Below are 18,911 nucleotides of genomic sequence, written 5' to 3' on the forward strand. Positions count from 1 at the left end.
TCAGACAGTCTGTTAGCTGCTAAACTATAATTACTTAAACTATAACTGAAACTAAGTAAAATAAAAACTAAATAGAAATGTGTTTGCAAAATAAAAACTAAACTAAAACTAACAAAACCATTCATGAAACTTACTAAAACTAAATGTAAATTTAAAGCAAAATTGAAAACGATACTAAAATAAAAACTAATTTAAAAAAGCAAAACTATAATAACCTTGATATAAGCATAAGCTTAAAGGAATAGCCTAAAACACACAAAAATGAAAAATCTTATAATTTTGCATCTACATAATTTTATTCAAAGCGGCATAAAATGCAGTCAAGCTATACATACTATATTAGAACATGTGTAAGGAATCGAATTTATGTATTAACCTTCATCCCATCCCACATGTATATGACTTTCTTTCTTCAGCTAAACACAAATGCATATCAGCACAAAATTGAAATATGGCAGCTAGGGATGCATAACCATTAATCGCGATTAATCTATAGCAGAATAAAAGTTTTTGTTTACATCATACTGTATGTGTGTGAACTGTGTACAATAACGTTGTATATATACATGCATGTATATATAAGAAATGTTTACATGTATATATATGAAGAGTTTCGTTGCAAAACGACATAAATCCATTTTTTAACATTTTTGACAAAACATGTTTATTATTATGTTATCATGTTATTAGTTTGTTTAAGGTACTTAGCTGTATTTTTAAGCTATGAAGGTTAAAATCAAAACAAACCAACTGCAGTTGCATTGAAATTAAGTGGAATGCACAGCCAAAAAACGAGATTTCTGAACAATTAAAAACGGTGGTTATCTCGTTTTGCAACGAAACTCTTCATATACATTTTTATATGTATAATTTATATTATATATAAATACTTAATATATAAATATATATATTTTTTCTTAAAACTATACATGCATGTGTGCATATTTATATATACATAATTATTACATAGCACACACACATTTATGATGGAAACATTAACTTTTTTAGGAGCGGTTCACATTTCGCATCTAAAGCCATGCAGAAAACGCGACCGTGGGTTGGTTTTTGTCACATGACCTGCGGTGCTCTTGCGGCATTCTGAATAGTCGAGATGTTTTTAACCCGATGCGGTGTGGACGCGCCTGGAAAAAACGAGCGCGTCGCACCACTTCCGTTATGAGCGTGCATAATGCACGCTTACATTTAAAATAAAGAACTTGAGCGCGCAAAAGATGCAGTATGTGAATTTTGCTATAGATTAACCGTGATTAATCCTTATGCATCCCTAATGGCAGCATGTCGATAACTTAAAGGTGCAGTGTGTAAATTGTAGCGGCATGTAGTGGTGAGGTTGCGAATTGCAACCAACGGCTTAGTCCACTGCTCACCCCTTGCTTTTGAAACACATAGAGAAGCTACGATAGCCACCACCAGACAAGCATGTCCTTGTCGGAGACAACTTAGTAAAAAAAATGTCCGTTAAGGGCTTCTGTAGAAAAATGGTGGCACAAAATGGCGACTTCCATGTAAGGGGAACCCTCGGTTTATGTAGATAAAAACGTGTTATTCTAAGGTAATAAAAACATAACGGTTCATTATGAAAGGTCTTTATACACCCCTGATTATATAGTTTTGTATATTATTTTGCACTTCTGCCAAGAGATCCTTCTAAAAATTACACACTGCACCTTTAAAATTTAATTGGCTCTTGGCCGTTACTAGTTGTCATGTGATGTTTCGTCACAAAACACACAAGAACTACTGGTATTTAAAGTTATCAACATGGTGCCATGTTTAAATTTAATGCAGATATGCATTTCAATATCACTAAAGGGATAGTTCACTCAAAAATTTTAATGTTTCTTCTTTCATTCTGTTGAACACAAAAGAAGATATTTTTTTAAAACCATACAGTTGATGGCATCCATTGACTACCATAGTATTTTTCCTACTAAGGGAACACTGTAAAGTTCCTTGTTGCACATTTTCAAGTTAATAATCAACTTGAAATTACAATTTAGAGTAGTTGCTATAAATTATTAAAAAAAAACAATAATTTAAATATTTTTATCATTTATGGCAACCCCTTACTAGTCGAGAAAGTTGAATTTTAAATTCACGTTGATTAAACTTAAAAATGTTTTAAAAAAGTGCAACAAGGAATTTTAGAGTGTACCATTAACTGTGTGCTTACCATCATTTATCAAAATATCTTTTTTATTCAGCAGAATACAGAAGCTCATACACGTCTGAAACAACAAGATGGAGAGGATATGGGGACAGGATTTACATTTTTGGATAAACTATCCCTTAAGCAAAGTTTCAAATATGAATTGTTTTTACAAAACACTGATTGGTTTACTTCAGTAGATATTTATTAAACCGATAAGAGTAGTTCGAAATACTTTTTTTAGCTTCAACATTTTGAGTAAAGAAAAAATTACGAGATTTTTCAAAGCTGCAATCTGCAACTTTTTCAGATTAAAAAAATTAAATTATTAAGCAAGTACATAAACAACCAGTGGTCAAAACTTTCTCATTAAACCTTACCCAAAGTAAGATTACAATAATGATTTACAAGTCAAGTTTTCAGATCGAATTTTACAGGAAATGTCAGCTGTTTCTCAATAAACAAAGATAAGTATGTATACGTTTGCCGATTGGGGGTAAAAGTGGACTGCAGCTTAAACACAAGTCATACATCTGTAATGGCATGAGAGTGAGTAAAGTATGAGAAAATTTCATACAGTATTTGCATAAACTATTGCTTTAACAACTACTTTAAATTGTACGAAGGTCATTGCATTAGATTATAAAACCGAGAGGAATATATAAATCTGTTTTCCATTCTAATGCTGTTTTAGCTACTGAGATCCAGGCCTGACAAGCATCAGTACAGTGACTGTGAGTTTTCACCGGTGTATCTGGACACACTTCACCATCATACATCTCTGTATAAACATGTGACAGCTGCTCTGATGAATGTCTCCAAGACTGAAGGTATTTTCGCGGAAAATATCATGCTTCTTTTCAGCTAATTACCTCATTTCTGTGTGCGTGTGTGCGTGCGTGTGTGTAAGAGTTAAATTGTGAATTTCATATGAAATAGATTGATCAAGTGTGTATAAAAACACATGAGCATAGCGATAGATAATTTGTTTTTCAGCAGTGACCAATGACAAATTACCCTCCTTCTGATTTACTGATTGTTCCCACCTGCATGCGAGACATATTATCAGAGCTTATTTGAAATATTTTCAATACTCATACATACTAAGCAGACCGTGTTCTGAGACAATTTACAACCTCCCAGCCGAAATATTGACAACTCTGCGCTGTTACTGTACAGCATTTTATGCATTCTCTCATCTCAAACATTTCTGGACTGAAATCAGGTTGTCTAAAAATATTTTGCTCTGACTTTAGCAGCATTGAGCCTGACACTATATGGTTCTCATCTAACCACGCAAATTTTCTCCAGAAATCCACCACGCTCGCATGTGGAAATGAGACCGGAGAAAATCAAGCCCGAGGGGAGCCGCGCAACTCAAATCCCCCTCTCAGAACATCCGGCGGCATCTCGTGTCCAAAGGACTCCCTGGCCTTATCTTGCGAAAACAGAGGGAATTAGACGTATTTGCCCAAATGCACTGCTATATAATTGAAAAACCACTAGACTTGGTGGGTTGCCATAGAAACCAGCAGGTAATAGAGTAGTACCTCTTTTTCCACACTTACACCCCAGTGTGTTACAGTATCTGCCCACTAGCTCTTTACAGAGACGAGCTGACCTACTAAAATATGCCTATTGCCGCCAACCTCTCTCTTAATCCACGCTGTCCTCCTGCACAGAAGACAGAAAGTGCGACACAAAGGCCAAGAGAAGACAACCTATTTAATGTTTTTTAGCTTGTGCTGTGTCACCCTCAGAGGCATTTACAAAGAGCTCGGCGTGCGTACACCACCCTACAATACCAAGCCTATTTACAACATTCCACTTGCTTTTCTAAAATATTTTTTTTTTCTAACAAATGCAGATTGTTTTACTTCAATAGATATAATTTAGTAGATATGAAGAGTTTGGTTCCAAAACGCAATAAACGGCATTTAAATAAAATGTGTTACCTCCAAAATCAGTATTGTATCAGGTCAATATTAAAAAGTAAATTCTTAATTTTACGCAAAATATAATATCCGCTGTGTTATTCTGTAATCTTTTCTATTTTTTTCCCAAAACGCGATAACCGGCACTCCTCCTTCTCTGCAGAATGCAATAAATCTGCTCAGCAAATCACAGCGCACCATTCCACGCATTGTAAACAACAATGGCGGCACGTTGAATACACACAGAATCCTAGTTTTCCCTCATCTACTTTGTACTTTGTAATCAACAAACAAACAAAAACAAAATAATACGTTTGATCGCATTGATAAACCTGTGGTGGTTTTCTGTGCCGGGGAAGAAACGTAAGCCACTCGGGCGAAGGAGAAATGCCGTATGTTGCTTGTTGTCAGACAACAGCATTAAGCTTCTGTCATTTAAAAACATTGATCCCAGAGGACCTTATGAAAAACTTTCCATTATTTTTCTCAAAGTCAACAAAAATCGAGCAGGACCAAAACATTTTACAGCTGTTCACTGTGAAAAAAGTTCAGCGATGACGTCCCAGGATGACAGCAGCAATGACAGTGTTATTAATATGTAAGTGTTTTGATTAATGCCATTAATGTTTAAAATGTTTTAATCAGTGTATACCACTAGTCAACTAATTGAATATAACATGGCAAAGATGAATGCACATTTATATATTGATTCAATAGATTTATAGCATTTTGGGGAAAAAAACGTGTCATGGATTTATTGCATCTTTGAAAATCAAACTATGGATTTGAATTTGTAATGTTTTTATAACCTAAAGATGTTATGTGAAAGTTTGTAACAGAAAATAGTGGTTTTCATCTTCTCACTTTCTTGGTATAGAAAACACATTTTTACCCAAATTAGTCAAAATGGATTTATTGTGTTTTGGAACCAAACTCTTCTTTATTATAATGATTTATAAGTCCTCAGGTCGGATTTCACAGGAAATGTAGTTGTTTCTTAACAAACAAACAAACAAAGATAAAAAAGCTATTAGTGAGATCTTACAAACAATTTGTCATGTTATTAATGGGTTTAGTCACGGTCACACATTTTCCATTTATAATGGCCGTCTCATTTATACTTTGCTCACTGAGAACACTTACAGAAAATAATTTCATTCATCAATCATATCTGCACATAAACATATAAATATAACATTTGAGGCTTGAAATCTGCTTCAAAAATGTGAATCTCATTTACTTACTGTTTTCGAGTAATACTGACATGCAAATGTATTCACGCATTTGGCAATAACTTATACCCAGCAAGAAATTTTCCATTTTAAAGACATCCAATATCCGCACAAATGCAGCCCAGACGTCTAGGCTAAAACAAGGCTAAATTTGGGCTGTCAAAATGTAATACATATCTAATCATAGCCCAAAAATAAAATAAAATACAATACAATCTTGCAAGTTATTTTGGCAAACACAACATAAACAAATCGCTAGACGTTAACCTAAATGGTGACAGCTATTGCTTTCTTGGTACCCATATTTGTACAAAATTCAGGATATGATGAACTCAAACAACTCATGTCAAATAGCTCTGAATCAAAAAGCTACACATGTAAAATTCAAGGCCAAATGCAAATATGAATCCCTTTGAAGGCATCTTCTCTTCCCTCATCCTACTTGGTGCAACTGAAATAGATCATTGATGTGACCTAGATATGCTGGACAGTGGCAGCTTGTATCTTAGTGTTAACATGCCACAGTCTCAACACTCTTAAAAAGGATGTGTTAATTTTTTATCTTTTTGTGTTAAGCTTTTAACACATTATGTGTAATTTTAACACATTATGAGCTCTATTGTCTAAAGCGCATGGTCTAAACAGGCGTGTCCGATTCCACTTTTCCTAATTCACCGAAAAATGGTTTGTGCGCCGAGAGCACGGTCAAAAAAGGGTTGTTCCTATTCTCATAATGAGTAATGGGTGTGTTTTGGGCGTAACGTGCAAATAAACCAATTAGAGTCTTATCTTTCATCCCCTTTAAAAGCCAGTAGCGCTGGCGCTATGTCTAATTCCTATTTAGATGACGGACTTTGTAAACTGAAAAACTAAGCTGAGGAAGAAGACCCCCTATTTAAGATTAATGTTAAATAATTGTGTTGTTTTTACTTGTATTGAAATTGTTATTTTTTGAATTAAAACCTTTAAAAGTCATTTTCTTTTAGTCATGGAAGTAAGAATAGCAGACTTTTAATTGCTGTAAATGTATTGAGATATCCTACATAATCATTGTAATCTCATAAAATATTTTGCAAATATGCAAGAAACGGTTTGTACTCTAAAAATACAAACAAGAGATAAAGAATTTACAAACGTGCGGAGAGCCGTTTCAGCACTCGGACAGCGCCATGGTTTTTTAAAAAGCATTACTTTAAAAAGGTTCTCATCTCACCATTTCCACAAGTACAGTACAAAGTCATCATATACAATACATCCGTGGAAAAGCATTTAAAAAACATTTAAAATGCATTTGTTTAAAGCAAAGCATTTATTTACTTACCCGGCTACAGGTCTCATAATCGGTCCTCATTTATGTCCAAGAGACTCAATAATAATCTTTTACATTTTAATACTTAAATTTTTCATATTTAAAAGCATTTTGTGCTGCTGTGCATCCATGTATGTGATACGCAAACCCGCGTTGTCTTTCCGTTTATAGGCGCATATTACTAACTTTAAAAAAACAAAAACAATATTGCACCTTGACTTTAGATCAGGTTTTAGTTGGTCAATGGCGTTGTCTATTTTAGTTGCCTTAAAATAGCAACACGCCAACAATGCACCTAAACACACCTTGTTTTCAAGCCAGCACACCCATGGGCACAAATGCATTTGCTATTTAAACAACGTGGCGCCAAACGTGAAAATTATTATTGCGCTGGGTTGAAACTAGCAAAAGACACTTGCGGCGCGCATTGCGCCGGGTGTATGATAGAGCCCCATGTGTCATTTTGTGTTGATTTTTTGTTAAAATAAAACACAAGTTGTGTTAAAAGTAACCGAAAATGTGTTGTTTCAATAATAACACAGAGATGGGTGGATTCTGGGACAATGCATTTAGTGTGTTGTCCCAGAATCAACACTAATGTGTTGTTTTTAACACATCCATTCAACATCCCATCTTTCCACAAGCCAGTTGCAAGTTAAATTACGTTCTTGTTTGAACCCAAAGCTTTTAGATCTCTTTATATTGTTCCCAATTGACAAGGATACAAAAGGTCTGCTTTTGAGAAAACCCAAACAAGGACCTCCACTGTGGTTAAAAGCATCGATTTCTGAAGCGACTTGAGATGCTGGAAAGTGTGAAAGATTTTGAAATGCAAGCTGTGTGAAAAGCCCAATTTTGTCTCATAATCATTGTGAGGGCACTTACTAAATAAATTAGCTCAGCTGGGGCATGAAATGAACTTATGTCTTATGATGTGGTTAAAATTGGGGCCTGAATAGAAACCCCATAGGCTTTTCAAGAGCTGTTTCCATGGTATTGTTTAATCTTTAAAGGAATAGTTAGACTAAAACTTCTCAGTACTCCCCCTGATGACGTCCTAAATTTGCATGAGTGTCTTTCGCACACGAAACATACAAGGTGAATTATTGAAAAACATCCAGGGCCACTTTCTATGAAAATTAATAAAAAACGAAAATGCTCTATAAAAATATTATAAAAATAGTCCAAACAGCTACAGAACATTATGGTACATTTGTCTTCATTCACCTGCTGTGTTTTATATTAACAAGTCAAAGATTGTCAAATTTTTTGAATGCCATATCGAGGGTGAAAACTAATCAAAGACTTACGAAAGCACCCGTTCCATCCTTGACCCGGTGGACCCAATAATCTCTCCGAGAGTGCAGAAAGTCTGGCCGAGAAAGGACTGCAAAGGAGAGAAAGCGATGAAGGTAAATCACATAGTTCTGTGGTTTTCCCATTCCGAAGACACAAATCACCAGTGACAGTCCTGTCTGGAAAATCTCAGAGAGATGCTATGAGGACTCACCTTGGATACAGTATGTCACTGAGTATAAAGACAGGTGAGGTCTGGCTGATGAAACTCTAAGCAATGGAAGGGTGAATCAATGACATGGCAATGCATACAAAAAGCAAGACCAAAAAAGAAAGAAAGAAAACAACAAGACAAGACAAAAGAAGTGAATTTGAGAACTACGACAGGCTGTTTTCCATGCAGTTTTGAAGGACACAGAGGGTCTGGGGCTTTTTAAACAAACTAAAAGGGTATTAAAACTGAGCACAATCACGCTTTTTCAAGTATAAGAAAAAGTGGCATTTGAAAACAATATTCGGCATGACATTGAAAATGAGCAGAGGATGATTTACGATAATTTACTTGTACCTTCTGTCGTCCGCGTCCATTGTAGCAGAGAAAACATTAAATCAACCTGTGATTTTGTCCAGACTTAACTACCATGCATTGCATCATGGGTCATTAGCACAGCGCTCCTCAACTGGTTTTGCCTCAGGGCCCAGATGTAACTCTGGACATCGATAAACATGCTTATTTGTGCAACCCTACCTTGGCTCTAATTTATTATTTGCTTTTAGCATTGTTTTTCCTGTCCACAACTTCAGAACAGACCTGTGGCACATTTTTGGGTCACGACTCTTCAGTTGAGAAGCACTGTATTATCATCCAAAAAACACCACATGAGACAAAGTTTGCTTACATGTTTCGACATGTTTCTAGAGTCCACATTGTATCTGTGTAAAATAAGCAGAGACGTGAATTTAAATTCAGTAAATTGCACATATTATGCAAAAGCAACACTTTTACAAGGTGTTTTGACATAAATTTGTGTTGTTAGTGTGTGAACATAACAACCCTACAATGAAAAAGTAAAGTAGTCCTAAAGTAGTATATTAGACATGCTGTTTTAATTCTTTTGTTAATGTGACATCACAATGATAAAACTCTGCCCACAGCCAAAGGTGTTTGTTAGCATGTTCTAGGGCTAATGCGGCTAAAGATACTAGTCTCAGACTGTATTCATAAGAATCCTTTTTAAACCAAAATGCTCACTGTCTGTTGGTAAGGGAGTGAGGGCAGTAGCTAACTTGCATTTAAAGGTACACACATTTTTGCTCCGACTCAAATGGGTGATTCTCATGAAATCCAGATTTAGAAGGTGTCCAGCATCAGAATTTTTTGCACATATAAGATTAACTTACTGTAACCATTATTGTTAGAGGATTTAAAAATATACCTCCATAGAATTTTTTAAATTTTTTTGATTAGCATTATCAAAAATGATCATTACCGCAACATGACATTACATTAAATATATGCATTTACAAACTCATGTTTCAGTAATGAAAACTAAAAAGTTGTCTAGGTACTATGACAAACAAAATTTTAACTTTTATCTGGAGAGAAAAAATAAGAACTGCTTAACTGGTAGCCATGTTGAGTGTCACAGTCACTTATATCCCTTCCAACAAATGTATTTAGAAAATGTTAGTTCCATGAGGGCTTAAACAAGGATAAAAATTGTTGCGGAGGATGACAAAATTGCCGTTGGACACATTTATATTCCTTATTATTGTCTCTACATTTATCAATGATCCCCAAATACCACATGTTTATTTACTGTAAATGTTTATAGTATAACATGTACTGAAGCTTTTTATTTTTTTAGATTTTTTAATTATAAATATTTCCACGTCAAACAACCCAAAGCCAGTAATGGACACGTTGCGGTAATGAAAATTTTCCCCTTAAATGTGGAAAAAAAATTGGTTTGTATGATGTCATTTGAAATCATGTGCAAAATAGTACATGAAGAGATGTTTGTAACTGTATGCTTCTTATTTTGACAGCATTTACTTTTTTTATCAAAATGTTTCATGACACCTCATAAATCTAATTTCGTGAAAATCACCCAAATAGGGGCATTTTGGACATGTTATAACAAATGACCTGTTGAGTATTTTGAGCTAAAACTTCACAAACACATTCTAGGCCTACCTTAAGTTATATTAATAATGATGCTGGGCAAACATTAATCGCATAAAAAATAAAAGTGATTTTTTTGCATAATATATGTGTGTCTTGTGTGTAATTATTATGTATATATAAATACACACACATTCATGTATGTATTTAAGAAACATTGTATATATATATTTATTTATATTTTTAAATATTCTATATTATATATAAATAAAATATATATAAAAATATATATATATATATATATATATATATATATATATATATATATATATATATATATATATATCAGTGGCGGCTGGTGACTTCTTTTTTTGAAGCTCACGATGCGAAGTTCGTCACAACATGTATGTAGCTTGTCATGTGTGTGGTTCGTCATTTCAAAAGATGTGTTCTGCGCTTTGAGAGACCGTGTGCGCATCACGTGTCATGCCAAAATAAGTGCCTGCTGCCTTGAACTTGAAAGGAGACGCTTGCGTGTGCCAGATATTCTCATGCGTAATCAGAGTTTACTGTTAAGTGAGTGTCTTGCATGTATTTAGGGAATGCGAGCGTCTCTTTTATCATAAACGGTTTTGATGCGTCTCCAGCAGGCACTTATTTTGACAAAACACGTTATGCACACAGAATCTCTCCACACCCATGACACATATTTTGGAAAAGGGAACCACACACGTGACAATCCGAACATTATATATACATATAAAGAATTAAAATTAATATATGTATGTGTGTGTGTGGTTAAACTTACATAATTACACACAGTACACACACACATATTATGCAAAAATCACTTTTATTTTGTATGCGATTAATCGCGATTGCATAACTATAAGACAGAAGATCTTGATACTTGATCTTGTGCAAGGGCTTTATTTCGTCATCCACTTACACGTCAAATCGAAGGTTCTGTTTTTCTTCGAAGAAGAAGTCCAAGACAAATTTCCTCACAAAGTCTGGGCTTAGAGTGTTGTCGATCACTTCTGTCCTACCAAACTAAATGAGAAAGAAAAGATGCAACAGCCAATCAAAATATATTTAAGCATAAAAAGAAGCTTTGCATTTACCAAACTTTTGTAATATCGCAATGTATTTCCCATAAAAATACTGTTTTGTGCTAAATCTATGTCTGCTAAAATGTTTTATACAATCTACTCTCATTACAAAAAACACCACCATCCTCTTTTCCAAAACCTATCATGAAACATAATGGTTAAGATAAACTGAGAACCATAAATGAGACTGATATTAATTATTCAACTGTACTGAAAATTAGCCCAGTTTTGAAAACACCAGGGTGCCAAAGAACACGAACAACTGCTATGATCACATTTTCATGATCACAATCAAAATTACCCCGCAAACTTCCCGTCTTTCTGCAGGCTTCGAGCTCTGCGTGAATGTGGGGCAGGAATAGAATCTCACAGTGTGATTCTGAACTCATACAGCTTCCTGCCAACGAACACATCCCTGAAGCAATCAGACAGTAATTCCCATTGGGCCAGAGCTTCGGCTGAGCTCACTGACGGACCGGAATAATGAACTATTGATTCCTGACTCAGATTCAGAGCTCAGGATCATGTTCTCAACACCCCAGACACATAATCCCACCTATCAACTTAGTATCCACGCTTTCCATTATCTGCTTCTGGAGAACTTCCTGAAACCGGTCGGACATTGACTGAAGGTTCAATGACTGCTGGTCGCTAAGTACATTACGCTCTTAAAAATCAAAGTTATTAAAATATTGTTTGTCGGGTTGTAAAGCTTCCTCAGATTATACAAAGGTAAGAATGAAATGGTTCTTTTAACCTTTGACAAAAACAGTTTTTTTTTAACTTTAGGGACCCCATCCTGAAATTTATATATATATATATATATATATATATATATATATATATATATATATATATATATATATATATACTAGTCCTCCTTTTCTGCAAAATGCAATAAATTTGCTTAACCAATCACAGCACACCATTCCACGCATTGAAACACAATAAGGGCGGCGCTTTGAATACACACGGAAACTAGTTTTCCTCATCTACTTTGTACTTCGTGATCAACAAACAAACAAAAACAAAATAGTAATTTTGATGGCAATGATGAACCTGTGGTGGTTTTCTGTGGCGGGGAAGAAACGTAAGCCATCAAAATCTTAAAAATGCCGGCTGTTGTTTGTTCTCACCCGACGGCATCAAGCTTCTGTCATGCTAACACATTTACTCCAGGTGAACTTATGAAAAACATTCCATTATTTTACTCAAAGTCAACGAAAATCAAGCAGGACCAAAACATTTTACAGCTGATCATTGTCAAAAAAGTTCAGCGACAACGTCCCAAGGATGACTACAGCAATGACAGTGTTCTTAATATGACAAAATAAGTGTTTTGATTAATGCCATTAATGTTTATTTTAGTGCTCGGCAAAGATTAATCGCCATTAATCGCATACAAAATAAAAGTGATTATTGGTATAATATATATTAGTGTGTCCTGTGTCTAATTATTATGTATAAATATATACACACACATTTATGTATGTATTTAAGAAACATTTACATGTTTATATATATATTTATTTATATTTTTATATAATCTATATTAAATATAAATTTTAAAAAATGATATATAAATAAAACAATTCTGAAATGAATATATGAATGTGTGTGTGGTTAAATATACATAATAATTAGACACAGTACACGCACATATATTATGCAAAAATCACTTTTATTTTGTATGCGATTAATCGTGATTAATCTTTGCCCAGCACTAGTTTATTTTTTATAATCAGTGTATACCACTAGTCAACTGAATGAATATAACATGGCAAAGATGAATGCACATTTATATATTGATTCAATAGATTTATAGCATTTTGAAAAAACTAATGGATTTATTGCATTTTGCGGAAAAAATTATTAGTTTTTATAATAAATCTTTGAAAATCAAATTATGGGTTTAAATTTTTAATGTTATTATAACCTAAAGATGCTATGTGAAAGTTTGTAACAGAAAACAGTGGTTTTCATCTTTCTTGTTATAGAAAACAAATTTTTACACAAATTATTCAAAATTGATTTATTGGGTTTTGGAACCAAACTCTTCATATATTTCCATTTATATATTTTTTGTATATTTAATCTCTGTTAGATAAATTGTAATTTTGTTATTATAAAGACAGCATATTGTTTCCAAATAATTGGCTTCATGGTAGATTTTTTAAATTTTTGCTTTTTGCCTTTTTTCTTCTGGGGACCCCTAAGAATAATAATAATTATTATTATTCTAAGAACTTTCTGGGGGTCCTCTGTGGGTTCCCCAATTAAACACTCCTGGAGTAAAACATTCTTTGGGAAACCAAATATGATTCCAGCTTTGTTTTTAGGAGTATATTGTTTCAGTTTTTTATGTGGTTGATATGTTGCAGAGAAAACGTCTGGTCCAGATACATGCTACGATAGCTATATAAAAATACAGTGAATATTTTATGAGGCCATCTGGAAAGAGCTATCTCTGGAGAAGTCTAGAGGGCTCACTGCATTCCTCAAGTTTCCAAAGGCATCGCTCACTGTGAAACTTTCTCCGGGACTGACGATGCTTCAAATTAAATCCCATCAAGATGGTCTAACACAATTAGTAGCACAAATTACAAAGATGGCAGATGAAGGACATGAAGAAGTTTATAACTCTGGAAGCACAAAAAACCTTGGAAATATACTATAAGAATGTTTACATCATTGCATTATAACAATCATCTTTTCTCACAGTAATGTCTCTCATTTTTCTACTTATTATGAATTAAATCTAAAGAGTTATTAGACATAACACTGCATGTTTTTGCTTCTGTACGTTGTATTTCGTATGGTTTTCTTTCACCACTGTATACAATCACATTTGGTATTTCAGCAAAGCAACACTTTGAAAAATACATTCTGGTTCATTTCTTTTTTTTTCAAAAGACTTCAAGCTAACGCTCTGCACAGGCAGTGGAGGTAGAATAGGACAGAAATTATTACATAAGTCCTTGAAAGAAGAAAGAGCACTCGAGTGGTTGACATAATCTGCTCGTTTCACACCCAGGTGTCAGAAACAGATATAAAGCAGCAGTTTTATAACAATACAGCACATATATGGTCAAACAAGCACAGAGTAAGTAGACAGCTCTGAATTTTTTAAGTATTAAAGTATTGGGTCTTTAAATTTTAACCATTAAAAATGCATTTATATTCTGAATAAGTTCAAAATCTCATACAGTGACAGTTATAATATGGGCGTATTCACAGTTAATTTTTTCTTGTAAATAATAAAATAGTAAACCTATATTTATTATAAACAAGCTCCTACATTTATTACGAATAAGATTTTACTGTATTTATACCTATTAAATTAACTTAATGTTTGCAATATCCATTGTTACTGTACAAAATATATTTTTTAGATTAAACCAAACCAAAAACTTTTAATATAGTAAATTCCTAAAATAAATCTGTAAATTGTCTGTTTACCGTACAGAAGAGTCATAGTGTCATGTAGCCAACAGGTATGTGTCATATATGTTATTAATATATATGGAATTAAAATAAATTTTATTTGTTAAACTACACTGTCAGAAAAAATGGTCAAAAAATAATTTCAAGCTGTGACTGGGGCAGTACCCCTGTAAAAGAGCCTGATGTATTATTTAGGTATAGAAATGTGGTACTGTACCTTTGAAGTACTAATATAAAGTCTTTAAGTGCAATGGTGTACTTTTTGAAGGGGCACCGCCCCAGTGACACCTAGGACCATTTCTCTGACAGTGTATATTACAAAAAAATACATTATAAAACTGGCGGTTCTGGTTCTTTATTCTGATTGGTTAAAACGTGTACTAAGCCAAGATAAAATACCCCGGTAAACCCACGGTTCAGACCGCATTACATAAGTATCACTGCACCACTGTGGCTGCGTACTGATTTATGAAAAAAACACTACAGTCTTTAATCATATTTTTAATTTGTCTAAAATTGCACAATTGATGCCGATATCCAGATAAATGTCAATAAATATTGTTGAGTCATCTTGTCAATAAAGAGAAAAAGTTCCCTGAGGAGTTTCTACCTCAAATTCATATTCCTGCTATTCACTGGGTGGCGATCTTACCCAACTTAAACACTGACGCATTCGCTCAACACTAAAAACACCATCATGGCTCTGAATCTGATCTCTTACAAAAGTTATTCACAAAAATTGAATTATCTCCGCTTTTAGCTGAAAATTTGAAAGGTGATAAGAGAACAAATGAAGGTAGGATGAAACAGGTTTTTTTTAAGCGGAGGGTCTGTTCTTTCATGTGATATTTTATGTTTATTTAAAGAAAATTTTTCTGTAAGGCATCAAACTAAAACTGAGTGGCAACTTAAAAAAAACACGGTGACGGGGAAAGAGTTAAGCATGCTTCCAAGCATATTTGATCATTACTACAACAGTTGCACGATATAAATGTTAATGTATAAATTAGATGAATGTTGAATTATAAAAATAAACACCACAGTCTTCAATCATATTTTCATTATGTCTTTGCTCCGTCTGTGTTGGTTGGGAACTATGGTCTGTTTCAGCCACACTTGATTCTGAGGAACTATTTGTTTGGGGGAAGAGTAATATTTGTACGAATATAATTACAACTTATTTGTGTTTCATTTTATGAAATTCTGCTATGAATATGAAGTAACCATTTTATAAACGTAATAAGCCCTGCGAAGCAGTGGTGTTACAGTGTATTTTATAACAGTTAAGGGGGTTTTGGGCACTCCGCTTCGTGTCGTGCCTAACAACGGCCCTTAGCTGTTATAAAATGCACTGGTAACCCACTGCTTCTTGGGGCTTATTGCTTTATTAAAGGTGGGGTGCATGATTTCTGAAAATGGTAAATGGACTGCATTTATATAGCGCTTTTAACAGAGCTATGGCCATCCAAAGCGCTTTACAATTTGTCTCACATTCACCCATTCACTCCCACATTCATTCACCGATGGCGGTGTCAGCCATGCAAGGCGCCAGCCAGCTCGTCGGGAGCAGCTGGGGTTAGGTGTCTGGCTCAAGGACACCTCGACACTTGGTCCGGTGGTGCCGGGGATTGAACCACCAACCTTCCGGTTTGTAGACAACCTACATGAACCACTGAGCCACTGCCGCCCCTGTTGACATTTGAAATCACCTACAAACACGCCCCTATCCCAATAGTATCTGGACCTTCTTTTGATAGACCCGCCCCTTACTGCTGATTGGCTACAAGTGTGTTTTGATACTTGGCCCGACTCTCTTTTCCAAAGTGTTTTTCAAAAATCATGCACCCTGCCTTTAAAGGTGCAGTGTGTAAATTTTAGCGGCATCTAGTGGTGAGGTTGCGAATTGCAATCAACGGCTTAGTCCACTGCTCACCCCTCGCTTTTTTAACACAAAGAGAAGCTACGGTAGCCGCCACCGGACAAACATGTCATCGTCGGAGACAACTTAGTAAAAAAATTGTCCGTTAAGGGCTTCTGTAGAAAAATGGTGGCACAAAATGGCGACTTCCCTGTAAGGGGACCCGCGTTGTATGTAGTACACATGTAATAAACACATAACGGTTCATAATGAAAAGTCTTTGTACACCCCTGATTATTTAGTTTTGTATATTATTTTGCTTTTCTGTCAAGAGATCCTTCTACAAATTACACACTGCACCTTTAACACTCTTCAAAAAAGACTTTTGTTAAATGGTTCCATAAAGAACCTTTAACATCCAAAGAACCTGTCTGTTTCCTCTTTGTAGTAAAAAAGGTTCTTTGGAAAATAAAAATATAATAAAGCATCAACCTTTTAAGGATCTTAATTTTTAAGAGTGCACCGTAATATTCTTAATCAAGTTTTGAATCTAAAGTCAGTCGTGCGGCTCATCTCCAGTCCGCTGCAGCCGCGTCTGAATGCTCAATTGCCAATTGTCACGGTACATAAAAGAATGAAAACATCACCAAAAGCGGAGAAGAGAATATCGACTGATAGATACAGAAACCTGATAATAAACTGACAATTCCCAGAATTTCATGGTGGATCTAAAAGTACAACAATGGACCATGTCAATATAACAGCTGAATACGGCCGTGATAATAACTGATATCAAAAGAATTTTAAGGCAAAAGAACAAAAGAAACCAAAGGCAACACAGGACACCATTAGATCACTGTTTATATATATCATAAAAAACATACTCACCTCTCTCCATTCTTTAGTACCAATTCCTTGAACATACAACACAACCACTGTCAAGAGTAATGGGGAAAATTAATGGTCAGAGAGAAGCAGAGACAAAAAAATATTATAAAAAGAACAAAATCACTCAATTCACACACACACATATAAATGCAACATCTTTACACAATCTCAAGGCCATTTTTGTAACTATTTTATAAGATGGCTATTTCATATGAATTTATACATTTATACATATCTCATTTTTAGGATGATATGCTTTCATGCCAGTGATTGTTAGGTTAAGGCTTCATTATTGCTTTTTTCTAACAATCATATGCTTTAAAACCACCTTGTAAAATAGTTACGAATTATCATAAGAGCAGAACATCCTGTGCAAATAAATCTAATAAAGATGCTTAAATGACAGCTACATTTAATCATCTAAATTAAGAAATGGTTTGTAGAAGCACCTAGCTAACCTAACTTTAAAAGGGTGTGACCAATTGCGTATCAGTTGCCTATTTAAGTTTAAGTGTGGAGCAGCAGGTGCGAGATCTGGCTCATCGATTTCAATCACTTAAGAGAAGTCCAAACAGGAAAAGCACTGGCTAACAAATGGACTGCAGCTCTGGAGGTGGTAGTTCGAGCAGATTTCATTCTGCTCCAGAAAGCTCTTGAGGAATACTAAAACTTGGACATTGAACCTTTGCTCTCAAATGTTTTCTCTCTTCACAGACCTCAGGCTTTTAAAAAGATTTGCGAGAGAGCCATCTCATTGAAAAGACTGCAGATGAGAGTCATTCAAAACACTTTAGTGTCAACCCTGCGCCTCAGGGTTGAAGATCGGTGCAGAAATCGCTGAAAAGAACTAACGATACTGTTATATTTGTAGCCAATAGTTTTGTGCTTTGTGCCAAGAACTCTTCATTTATGTAGAAATTGATCACAGTGACTTTTTAAAGCTTATATATTGCATATGTTCCTCTATCTCAAATGGTAGCACTGCATTAGCACCATAAAGGTCATGGGTTCAGTCCTTGGGTACACACATACTGATATAAATGTTCAGCTTGAATGCACTGTAAGTCACTTTGGATAAAAGGGTGATTCTCACGAAATCCAGACTTAAAAGGTGTCCAGCATCAGAATTTTTAAAAAGCCCTTGAAGCCAATTTTTTTGCACATATAAGATTAAGGTCTGAACTTACTATAACCATAATTTTTAGAGGATTTGAAAATATTTCCTATGGAATTATTTAAATTTTTTTAGATTATCAAAAATGATCATTACCGTTGCATAAAATATATGCATTTACAAACTCATGTTTCGGTAATGAGAACTAAACCGTTGTCTAGGTACTATCAAACAAAATTTCAACTTTTATCTGGAGAGAAAAATAAGAAGTGCTTACCTGTTAGCCATCTTGAGTGTCACAGTCAATTATGTCCCTTCCAACATTTTTTTTTTTAATGTTAGTTCCTTAAACAATGATTGAAAATTGTTGTGGAGGATAGGGTTGGGCGATGTCCCCATAAATTGGCAGTTGACGATGGTTACGTAAAC

General features: G+C 34.6%; 1 protein-coding gene across 4 annotated transcripts in view; it reads right to left on the minus strand.

Annotated features, from left to right (window-relative positions):
* The window catches only part of cpne9 (copine family member IX), a 57,656-nt gene that overhangs the window by 25,747 nt on the left and 12,998 nt on the right, over nucleotides 1-18,911 (minus strand). Inside the window, exons 3-6 of one of the 4 annotated variants that reach the window (XM_055188369.2) lie at nucleotides 17,369-17,415; nucleotides 11,016-11,119; nucleotides 8,841-8,874; nucleotides 7,956-8,032 (exon numbers count right to left, since the gene is read on the minus strand). In XM_055188369.2, coding sequence (XP_055044344.2) covers nucleotides 7,956-8,032; nucleotides 8,841-8,874; nucleotides 11,016-11,119; nucleotides 17,369-17,415 — 262 coding nt within the window. Of the gene's footprint in view, nucleotides 1-7,955; nucleotides 8,033-8,155; nucleotides 8,212-8,840; nucleotides 8,875-11,015; nucleotides 11,120-17,368; nucleotides 17,416-18,911 lie in introns of those variants that run through there. The other 3 variants (XM_055188372.2, XM_055188371.2, XM_055188373.2) reach the window with 3 other exon arrangements.

Source organism: Misgurnus anguillicaudatus, chromosome 13 (assembly GCF_027580225.2).
Source record: "Misgurnus anguillicaudatus chromosome 13, ASM2758022v2, whole genome shotgun sequence".
NCBI lineage: Eukaryota > Metazoa > Chordata > Actinopteri > Cypriniformes > Cobitidae > Misgurnus > Misgurnus anguillicaudatus.